Consider the following 11,885-nt stretch of genomic DNA (forward strand, 5'->3'; position numbering starts at 1 on the left):
TGCTGCCTTACGTTTTTCAGTCAACTCAACTCAAGTCTTAACTCAACTTGAGGCTTTCTCAAGTTGAGTTAACTTAAAAACTTAAGGCAGCAGGGCAGCTTACTTTTTTACGTTTACTGTATCTGACTGCAATGTTTTACAGTGATAGGAGCCCCTTATTTTTTCCCTTCCAATCGCATACCATGTGGATTCAATGTACCTTCCAAGGTGAATGGAGCTGTACCTTGCAATAGCAAGGAGCAATCACGGTGCAGTCAAGAAAAGAGTGGCTCCTACTACTCTATGCTCCTCGCAAAGGCCTCACCAGCCCAGCTTCTCATGGCTGGTTGAAACTGGTGTTACCAAAACTGAGGTAATCCATGTAGAACACAACATACTGTACATACTACGTACATACACAGTACATTTAATGGTGTTACTTTAACAATTTGAGAGTTGGACCAAATATTCTTTGTAGAGGAACAATCAAAGTGTTGACTGAGTGTTAATTCCAGAGTCCCAATGGACACGGTTACATGGTGTTTTTAATTCAGAATGAATAATTCGGAATTCAATAGAACTGTCGAGTTTACATTGCACTTTAATTTATTTCCAAATTGGGAGGTGTTTACATGATGTTTTCAAAGTGGAATTAGGTATTATTCTGAATTAAAAAGAGTTAATTCAGAATTAAATCTCTCATGTTAACGAGGCCTTTAAGAGTTTAAGAGAGGATTTCTGTTCCTACTGTGTTCAATGAACACAAAAAATCTGACTGTGTACATGCACTTTTCTTGACAGCTTGGCCGGTTCTTTACAGATGGCTAACTATACTACAGAACCCTGATTTGTAAGTACCTGTGTCCACGCACCGCATCATAAACGGCACACTGAACACTGAAGATCACACCATCCCTTCAACCATACATACACCAACCAACAAAAGCTTCTTCAACTGAGAGAGAGATGGTACACATAAGCGTGGATAGATTGAACACATTGCAGAAATGTAAGAAATGTCAAGCGCTTCTTCTGAGCACAATCTGAGGACACATACTGTACTGAGAATAACAAAAACTAGTGCATATTAGTTTGCAAGTCATATTTCCATCATCGGGTTTGTAAAACTAGGCTACACTACTGGACAGGGTATAGATATATGGTATCGTCGTCGACATTCCAAATGCTCACCAGGGTTGGGACAACTACACACTTTCACAGGGTTGCAAAGTGACAGCTACTGTGTATTGCTCTACGACACTAACTATTACAATGGGCTATGATATACTGTAGGTAAAATGTGGCGCACAGTAATGAAAGCACCCTGACATTCCCAATTAAATTATTATTACTGTGATGAATTTCAGTTATTTACATCTCGTAATCTGTTGACATGTCAGTATTGATAATACGTAAATGGATTTCAAACCGGATTGTGTGTGCGTGTGTGTATGTGTACGTGTGTGTGAGTGTGAGTGCGCGCACATGTGTGCGTGTGTGTTTATGTGTGCGCGTGTGTGGTGTGTGTGTGTGTGCAGAAACAGTTACACGATGACACTGAAGCCCTTGGTCTCAGTGAAAAGTACATTTTAGATTACAAATATTCATACCTACACATGACACAAATGTTAAATAACATCATATACAACAACAAACAGTTTACCGTATAGGATCCAGTATATACAGCACAGATAGGACGATCGCATAGGGGACAGGGAGCACGGGGGAGAGATAGAAAGAGAGCTAAAACAAAGAAAGAGGGGAGCGAAGGAAGTGCAGAATACAAGACGACAACGCAGTCAATGATAATAATACAAGTCAGTGATGATACAAAAAAAGGAAACACTAAGTCAACTAAGATCAGAAAATAAGGGCTCTAGGTACTTTGGCGAGAAAATAAAACAGTAAATAAAAAATAAAATAATAATAATAATAAAAAATCACGTCTTTTTTTCTGAGGCAACGTTGGTTGTTAAGGCTCTACTTTATAGCTGTGTTCCTTTTAGTATTTACGAACACACAACAGAGTTCATTAGGAATGAGGGACACAGGAAAAGGGGACGTTTGGGGTACCAGGAGGGTGTGATGTGGGGTGGGGGGAGTAGGTTGAGGTCAGAGGTCAAGGTTGGAGGTGCTATCTGGAGTCCTCGGGTTCTGATTTGATGGTCTTTTTCTCTGACAGGTTGAGGGCCTGCGATGGGTGGTCTGTGCCGTTGCCGTTCTCTATAAAAAAGGGGAAAAAGGACAGCATTTCAGGACAACAGTGTGACATCACTGGGGTCCACTTAAATAATGTAATATCCCGTCCTTCCTTGTGCTTGTGGTCACGTGATGGAGTCACAAGATTCAGTATCTTGCCAATAAAAATATTTTTCTCATTTTCTATAGGGTTGTTGAATCAGGGAAAGTCTGCTGGGTCTAGCCTGACTACAGCAGCGAAGCACGAGGTCACAAGCACAAGTCGAGGACGGGAGTTTGGATAATGGAATGGACATCAGGACATCCTCCTCAGATTTCGAAGTGTTTATGTCTCAACAGCAAGACATGTCTCTTATCTTAGGGGTAGCTGGGACCTAATGGTTTTAGGGAGCTGGTCTGAAGATCAGGGAACTGTAGGTTCAAATCCCCCCCCCACTTCCTACACCTCCGTCCACAGCTGAGGTACCTACACCTACATTACTCAAGGGACTATAACCAATACCCTGTAAATAACTATACGTTGCTTTTGATAAAAGCATCAGCTAAGTGTAATGTAATGTAATATAGTCTGTTGTTATAAAGCAATATGCTGATAATACTTTCATGCAGAGCCTCAATTACTGATAGGCTGTTGTTACCAAAACAGTAATCACCAAGTTTTAACCAGTTACTAAAGACTATCGGTGCTGTCATAGCAACATTAATTCAATGTCGTTGAGGTTTTTTCAGTAGAGAGAGAGAGAGAGAGAGAGAGAGAGAGAGAGAGAGAGAGAGAGAGAGAGAGAGAGAGAGAGAGATTGATTGTGTGTGCGAGCATGTGTGGGGTCAGTTTGATCTGTGGAAACAATTTGTTTTCGAGAAGAGATGTAAGCAATGTCAAAAGTGTTTTGCTGTGCCGTTGTGTATGTTTGGGCGATATATAAATGTTTGTATGTATACTGTATCTAGGATGGCTGGTATAATGTGCTGTGTGTGTGTGTGTGTGTGTGTGTGTGTGTGTGTGTGTGTGTGTGTGTGTGTGTGTGTGTGTGTGTGTGTGTGTGTGTGTGTGTGTGTGTGTGTGTGTGTGTGTGCCTGCATGTGTAACTGTATGCATGCGCCCGTGTGTGCATGTGTCTGTGTGCATGTGTGTACATGCATGCATGTGTTCATGTATCTGTGTGTGCGTGGTGCGTGTGCGTGCATGCATGTGTCGGTGTGTGCGTCGTGTGTGTGTGTGTGTGCATGTGTGCCTGCATGTGTGTGTGTCTGCATATATGTGTGTGTGTGCACGTGTGTGTACACGTATGTGAAAGAACACTCACCCGTGGCTGCTGCTTTGCTCTCCGTGTTGGCGTGATGTCTCTTCAGCTCATTGGCTAGCTGCTTGCCCAATGGCGTCTCACCCTCAGCCCTCTGGCTCGCCAGCCGCAGGTTCAGAGGTCTCTCGCCTACACACACACACACACACACACACACACACACACACACACACACACACACACACACACACACACACACACACACAAAGTATGGTCAGTAATCATCACAAAAAAGACACATAACTGCCATTGATGTCTAAAGAAGGTTTGGTTTTTTTACTGTAAAAACATTATAACCTTAACCTGCTCTCACTTGATGTCTTGTATTAAATTATTAGTAAGTCTATCTTTTTATAATCTTTTTAAAATATGTATTGCATTTTTAGTCATTATGTGCAATTAGTCACTATCTGCATTTGGCTTTCATTGCCTGTTTTACATCCACACACAGGTTCAATCTCTCTCTCTCTCTCTCTCTCTCTCTCTCTCTCTCTCTCTCTCTCTCTCTCTCTCTCTCTCTCTCTCTCTCTCTCTCTCTCTCTCTCCCTCCCTCCTTTATGGCCATTGTTCTTCATCCTGCATGTGTGTGTGGCATCAATCCACTCTGTCTATAGCTCTATGATCTAATGCACGACCACAAGAGAGAAGGAGAGATGGAGGGAGGGATGACTAATATCTTTCATTTTCTCACTCTTTTTGTAAAGATGCGCACAATGCTTTTTAATTAGCCATTGCAGAGAGAGAGAGAGAGAGAGAGAGAGAGAGAGAGAGAGAGAGAGAGAGAGAGAGAGAGCAAACGTGAGACTAGATGAGAGAAGAGAGAGATGCTAACTAAGGGATTAAAAGAATGCATGTAAAAGAAAGGAGAGGCGAGAAAGCAGGAGAGAGGAGAAAAAAAGAGGTAGCCTCACTTTAAGTCCATTTAACTACTGAGCAAATAGCCTGTGTGTGTGTGTGTGTGTGTGTGTGTGTGTGTGTGTGTGTGTGTGTGTGTGTGTGTGTGTGTGTGTGTGTGTGTGTGTGTGTGTGTGTGCGTGTGCGCAGCGCAAGGTGTTAAATTAACTTAATGGGTGAGAGGCAGAGGTGGAAAGTCCTGTTGGAACTCAGCACGCCCTAAAATAAGAACAAGAAAAGCACTTAACACCACCACCTGCACACACACACACACACACACACACACACACACACACACACACACACACACACACACACACACACACACACACACACACACACACACACACACACACACACACACACACACACACACACACCGTCTCCATGTGGGAGGGTCCTAACTTAGCACCAAGGCATCTGTGAACTGCAACGAAAAGGCCCTAGGACCCTGTGGTCAAGATTTAAAACCTCCGGACAACTACTGTGAATATAACAGACTTGGAATGAACTCCATATCAGGTAACATTTGGTGCCACTCAACATATAGTGATAATTTCACTCTTTGGTCAGTGTTACATTTTCAGAGCTCCACAGAGTCGTAAATACTCTATTTGGACTTATATAGTTTAATTTACCTTGAAATGCTGGCACCCCATTTTACTGCAATTCCAAATGATTAACTTTTGATTTTAATGTTTTAACTGGCTTTGATTCTAATCATTCAATGTTTTCTTCCTTTATTTCATGTTTTCTGTATTCCTGCTTTTATCCTTTCTCCCTTTTTCGCATTGCGGTGACTTTATTTTGTCTATTTCATTTGCTATGTTCTTATACCTTTATTTTTTTGTGAAGCACATTGAACTGCTTCTGTGAATGAAATGAGCTACACAAATAAAAATGGCCTTTCCTTGCCTCACTGTGTAAACTCTTTTCACTAACACGACCTGAATGAATGGAAGTCTTCACAGACACAAGTTACGTACAGTATGCCTGTGACTCAAACAACACTGCATTCAAAGGCATTTGTGAGGATGCATGCGGGTCAGTGACTTTTCAGCAGTAGCACACGTCAGGGCGGCGCAACAACAGACAGTGGCCCTATTGTATGGATCGTTTTACGTTTGCTTGTTTTCAGTGGACTATCTAAGAAGCATATTCATTGCCGCATTCATTACTAATTAATTGATGGGCATTTGATTCCCTTGCACCACCTGACGTCTGAGCAAAACAGTCTTTAACCCATACACAGACATGGCACTGGGGGAGGGGTGGAGAGCTATCATGAACAATCAACAAACGAGCCGTGAAAGCTTCCCACACAATCATATCAGCACTCTCTTCACTCTCAGACACAGCCGGACACATGGAGGTCCCCTTCACTGCTCATCTGTGTTTGTCAGCATCATTCTACACTACATGTGCTCTGTCATCCTCCACATGAAAGAGAGGAAGTCTCTGTTCGCAATGTACGGTTGGACATATGGTAGGCCATAACGCGTGGCTCAGTACAGACATCGTCTTCAACCCACACGCTGCCCTCTGATCTTTTCTGATCATGTCGACTGGAAGATGCGAGAGCTTTGATGTTGACACACTAATACACTTCAGTTCCCATGCATGCACCGCTACAGTAGACAAAACCCCACGATAAGCACTTGGCAGAAGTCTTGAGGTTTCGTTGTTGCGATAACTTGACACACTCATCCTGCATGTGTGCTTGATGAGGTACAGCATGAGATGGAGTGCATGGCCTAAAATTCTCAGCATTGTCTAGTCTACTGTATACTACTCTATCATCATATATGATCTACTTACCAGAAGTCATACCACGACCTGACCTGACAGCGTTCTCTCATGCCTACTTACGAGATGACAAAGATATTGTATACAACATGACATCACAGCATTCTATCAACCCTACTTACAAGATGTCTTAAAGGACCAGTTCAGTCAATTTCAACATGCTGTTGTATTGCTCACGCTACCCTTGACTTGTCAGTACCCGGTGATGCCACATTTTTCGGCAACGCCCTTTCCGACATATGAGCTATTCTAATGGGGGCAGCGTTTGTTTACATTTTTTTTTTTTAATGAACATAGGCCTACTCCAAATATTTTCCTAAAAGGTACCGCTGTTTGCTAGTTGTCTGCTGATGTTGTATAACCTTTCGGATGTTTTTGGAAATAAATAAAAATGTTTTTCTGAAATGTGAACAAAGCGCTGCCCCCATTACAATGACCAAGATCTCGGAAAAAGCTGAAGAAGAAGAAGAAAAAAACTTCAGGTACTGACAAGTCCAGGGTAGTGTGAGCATTACAACTGCATGTTGAAATTGACTGAATTGGTCCTTTAAATGATACATTACCTGAGTCACAGCATTCTATCATGCCTACTTGCTAGATGTCATTACAGGACATGACATCAAAGCGTTCTATCATGCCTACTTACAGTGCCCTCCATAATTATTGGCACCCCTGGTTGAGATGTGTTAAAAGCCTTAAAATAAATTCAGTGTTTATTGCAGAGGAATACTGTCACACTGAAAATTTTAGGAAAATGTAGCCTTCAACTCAAATGAATTGTAGGAAAATAAAAAAAATCCCTGACTAAAAAAATAATTATTTTTCATTAAATCACCTGTTCCACAATTATTGGCACCCTTAACAATTCCCAGGAAATAAATATAATTGAAGCATTTCTGTCATTTCTACAGTAGTTTACAAAGTTTACCAGAGTATGTAGGAACATTTAATTAGTAATTCATCACTTCCTGTTTCCCTGGGGTATAAATATGACGTGACACCGAGGCCATTTCTCTTATCCACTCTTAAATATGGGAAAGACAAAGGAACACAGCATACAAGTGAGGCAGATGTGCGTCGACCTTCACAGGTCAGGCAGAGGCTACAAGAAGATTGCCACTCAACTGCAGCTGCCCATATCTACTGTGAGAGGAATAATTAAGAAGTTCAAAACAACTGGAACAGTGGTAAACAAGCCTGGACGAGGACCCAAGTTTATTTTGCCACCACGCACAGTGAGGAGGATGGTAAGAGAAATAAAAATATCTCCAAAGCTCACTGTTACAGAATTACAACAAATGGTAGCATCCTGGGGTCACAAAGTCTCCATATCAACCATCAGGCGCTGTCTACACGCCAACAAGCTGTTTGGGAGGCATGCACGGAGAAAACCTTTCCTCACCCACAATCATAAACGCAAACGTCTGGAGTTCGCCCAGCGGTATTGGGGCTTCAACTGGGACCGTGTGCTTTGGTCAGATGAAACCAAGATTGAGCTTTTTGGCAACAAACACTCTAAGTGGGTCTGGCGTGCCACGAAAGATGCGCATGCTGAAAAGCACCTCATACCCACTGTGAAGTATGGGGGTGGGTCAGTGATGCTGTGGGGCTGTTTCGCTTCCAAAGGCCCTGGGAAGCTTGTTAGGGTGCATGGCATCATGAATGCTTTGAAATACCAGGACATTTTAAATCAAAATCTGTTGCCCTCTGCCAAAAAGCTGAAGATGGGTCGTCACTGGGTCTTTCAGCAAGACAATGACCCTAAATTTATGGCCAAATCTACACAGAAATGGTTAACCAGACACAAAATCAAGCTCCTCCCATGGCCATCTCAGTCCCCAGACCTCAACCCCATTGAGAACCTGTGGGGTGAGCTGAAGAGGAGAGTACAGAGGAGAGGACCCAGGTCTCTGGATGATTTAGAGAGATTCTGCAAAGAGGAATGGCTGAAGATCCCTCTTTATGTCTTTTCCCATCTTGTGAAACATTATAGGAGAAGATTAGGTGCTAATAATTGTGACACACATTATTTGATGTCAAATAATTATTTCTTTATGTGGGATTTTTTCCCCACTGAATAAATGCACTTGTATTGAAGGTTGGATTTTTCTCTTTTTTTCCATTAAGGTCCTATATTATTTAGAGAAAAATAATAATAATTGGAAGCTAAAAAACACATCTCAACCAGGGGTGCCAATAATAATGGAGGGCACTGTATTCTACCTGTTTTTATTCAGCATGCAAGTGTTTTTCCTACTTTCATTTTCCTTCATCCGAGGAATTTTCCTACATCCGAGTTGTTGTAAAAGATATAGGCCTATAAACATTACAGTGTTCTATCATGCCTATTTATGAGATGCAGTACAAGATGCATTACATGACACCACAGCAGTCTTTCTATTATATGTTATCATATGTTTCTATTATTATTTTTCTTTCTTTTATTTATTATTTTTTGGTCCACTGTTGAGCTTTCTAGAGCTCTACATATAAATTGTCAGTGTCATTGCAATCATTTTGTAATTTGTATATGTATGATATGAACCATTGTGTCTGTCACAAATAAAGAATGAATGAATGAATGAATGAATGAATGAATGAATGAATGAATGAATGAATGAATGAATGAATGAATGAATCTTCCAGTGTATGTCAATCTCAGACAGTGAATCGCCTTTAAACTTCCTCCAAGTCCACCAACCCCTGATGTACTGTAACACAAGCTGTCTAGCTGCCTGCTGAACTGTCAGTCATCTCAAAGGACAATACACACATGCAGGCACACACGCACACACAAACAGCCAACTGACATACATATTTGACAGCAGTGGAGGAGAGTTCACACACACGCGCGCACACACAAACACATGCACACAGAGAAAACCGACTGGCATACATATTTGGCAGTAGAGGGTGGTGAAGAGGATGTTTTTTCTTGAATGGTCTGGATTGGAAACTCCCTGCTCTGATGTGTGGTGGCGGTGCTGTGTGACTATAAGGCAGTGCAGGACTCCGCTTGCTGCGACCACATGAAAGTGGGCCCCATGAAAAGTGGAGCAGAATAGCATCAAGACAGTGAGCAAGCCAGCAAAGCAATCTACTGCTGCGCTATCTGGGCCTTCCTCCTGCCCACCGTATGAATGACTGCCCTCGGAAAAATGAAGGCAAATGTTTGAGATGTACAGTAGCCTGACAAGTCAAACTACGTTTAACATAACATAGCTTGGGGTTGCACTGTTTGCAATGGGTGCACGTTATAGGCCAATGCCAGTGTCCTGACTGCCTCTACAACCCACCAGTAAACAGATAAAAAAACAGTTTATTTTATTTATATAATATTCGTTTTATTTTTATTATATTCATTTTATGTTGTATTATTTTTGTTGTTGTTGTTAATCTAACTGTTATGCACATTGGGCTGCATGTCTTTTGTGCTCTATAGATTAAGTTATTAAAGATAAGGTTATTAGCATGTTTGATGATCATGATCAGATCCAAGTTCCAGCACTAATTATAAACTATGGTGCAATACTAGGCCATGGGTGTCACTAGTGGTTACCTCATCATTTATCCATCCCTCTTGTTCTCTTTCTCTCTCTCTCTCTCTCTCTCTCTCTCTCTCTCTCTCTCTCTCTCTCTCTCTCTCTCTCTCTCTGTCTCATGCAGTCTTTTCATCCATTTTGTCACCCTACTGTATTCTGTTTGTGCTTTCCATTGTACGTTTTTATTACTTTCATATCTGAATTTCCCCTTTCTAAACTCCTTAACACTGCCCTCATCTTCTCTTTTTCTGCTTTCATTTTTCTTTCTTTCAGTTCTTCCCCTCTCTCTTTGCTCAGTCTCTCCTCTGCGCTGGAGACTTTCTCTCTGGCTCGTTCCTTTTTGCCTCTTTTTTTTCTGAGTTTGGTACATCCGTCTTGCCTTTTCCCTTTTTGTCTCTCTTTCAATTCCTTGTCAACAACACCCCCCCCCCTCCACACACACACACACACACACACATACACACACACACACACACACACACACACACACACACACACACACACACACACACACACACACACACACACACACACACACACACACACACACACACACACACACACACACACACACTCACTTTCTCACTCAATCGCTCACTCATTCTCTCACTCATTTTCAGTTTCCACCTTCCTCATTTGTCATTTCCCTCATCCCCCCACCCCCATTCTCACTCCCACCTCTCTCCCGCCCACACCTGACAGATGAGTCCCAGAAATGCAAGTGTGGCTCAGAAGATGTAAAACTGGAAAAATCCATCAGGCACACAAACAAATACACAGACAGACAGACAGACAGACAGACAGACAGACAGACAGACAGACAGGCAGGCAGGAAGACAGACGGACAGAGCTGCCCTGCTCCAGGTGAGGCTCACTAGGTGACTGATACATGCATAATGCCTTCCTCTTTATCCCACACACACACACACACACACACACACACACACACACACACACACACACACACACACACACACACACACACACACACACACACACACACACACACACACACACACACACACACACACACACACACACAAAGCTTACCATGCACATTTGAACGAGTGCATTTACAGTGCTCGACACATGTGCACACATCACACCACACCACACACACTCTATTTCACACCGACACACGTGCGTGTACAACACCATGGAGACCATGGATGACTGCGCTGAGGAGAGTTTTCACACCAATAACAACACCACCACCATCACAGGAAGAATGGCTCTGGTTTCCCCATCTATTTGCTTAACCCATTTACGCAGAGCCAACGTAATAACATCACTGTGACCAAAACTGTAATGACCAAGTCTGAATCTGTTGCTTAAGGCTCTTGGTAATGTCATGGCAAGGATGAGGAGATCTGGAACCGCCAACCTTTATCTTAAACATCACTAGCACATGCTGCACACCACCCAGGATGAGCCAACCCCTGTCGCTGTCTGACATGAGAATAACATCAGTTAAGAACTTAAGAACTTCTACATTCTTATATTTTCGATACTAAGACTTGCGAGGAGCTTGCAAATGTTGTTTCTTTCAATTTGCTTGTTTGCTAGGCTTACTTAAGCCGAAACTCATGGAATCTTTATTTTGAAATTAGAGCGCACATACTGTTTACAATCATTGACATGACCCCTGACATGACACCTCCCCTGACCTGTCTCCTCGCCTTAGCCTACCTGCCTGTTTGCCGCCCGCTAGTACTGGCAGTGGTATGGCGATGCCGTGTATTGCACCATGCACAACAGCATGACACCAAAGCGGCTTGTTTTTTGGTAGTTGTTGTTTGTTTTGAGTGTTTTTTTCTACACCATTGACACAACCCACAACAGCACGTGATGCCCTCACCTGTCGTCTCGCTGCTGGTCTTGTCGGTGGCTGTGGTGACGCCGTTGCTGGGCTGGCGGTCGGCGGTGTGCTTGAGGGCGGCGGTCGGGATCCTCCAATCCAAAGCCTGCAGCCGGTCCTGAGACGCCGCGTCATGCAGAATCTCCATCTGCTTAGCCACCAGGCGCTCCAGCTGCATCTGGGTTGGGGGGGGAATAGAGAGGAGAAGGAGAGAGAGGGTTTGAGAGAAATGCAGAAAGAAAGAAAGAAAAAAGACAGAAAAAAAAGAAAGAAAGAAAGGGAGAGATATCGAGAAAGAGATGGCGA

General features: G+C 42.8%; 1 protein-coding gene across 1 annotated transcript in view; it reads right to left on the bottom strand.

Annotated features, from left to right (window-relative positions):
- Positions 1-1,549: 1,549 nt before the first annotated feature.
- nab1b (NGFI-A binding protein 1b (EGR1 binding protein 1)) overlaps positions 1,550-11,885 on the bottom strand; it is a 42,724-nt gene continuing 32,388 nt past the window's right edge. Inside the window, exons 7-9 of the mRNA XM_063213688.1 lie at positions 11,580-11,757; positions 3,483-3,608; positions 1,550-2,202 (exon numbers count right to left, since the gene is read on the bottom strand). Of these exons, the coding sequence (XP_063069758.1) occupies positions 2,114-2,202; positions 3,483-3,608; positions 11,580-11,757 (393 nt within the window). The 3' untranslated portion in view covers positions 1,550-2,113. The remainder of the gene's footprint in view (positions 2,203-3,482; positions 3,609-11,579; positions 11,758-11,885) is intronic.

This window comes from Engraulis encrasicolus, chromosome 13, assembly GCF_034702125.1.
Source record: "Engraulis encrasicolus isolate BLACKSEA-1 chromosome 13, IST_EnEncr_1.0, whole genome shotgun sequence".
In the NCBI taxonomy this organism is placed as follows: Eukaryota; Metazoa; Chordata; class Actinopteri; order Clupeiformes; family Engraulidae; genus Engraulis; species Engraulis encrasicolus.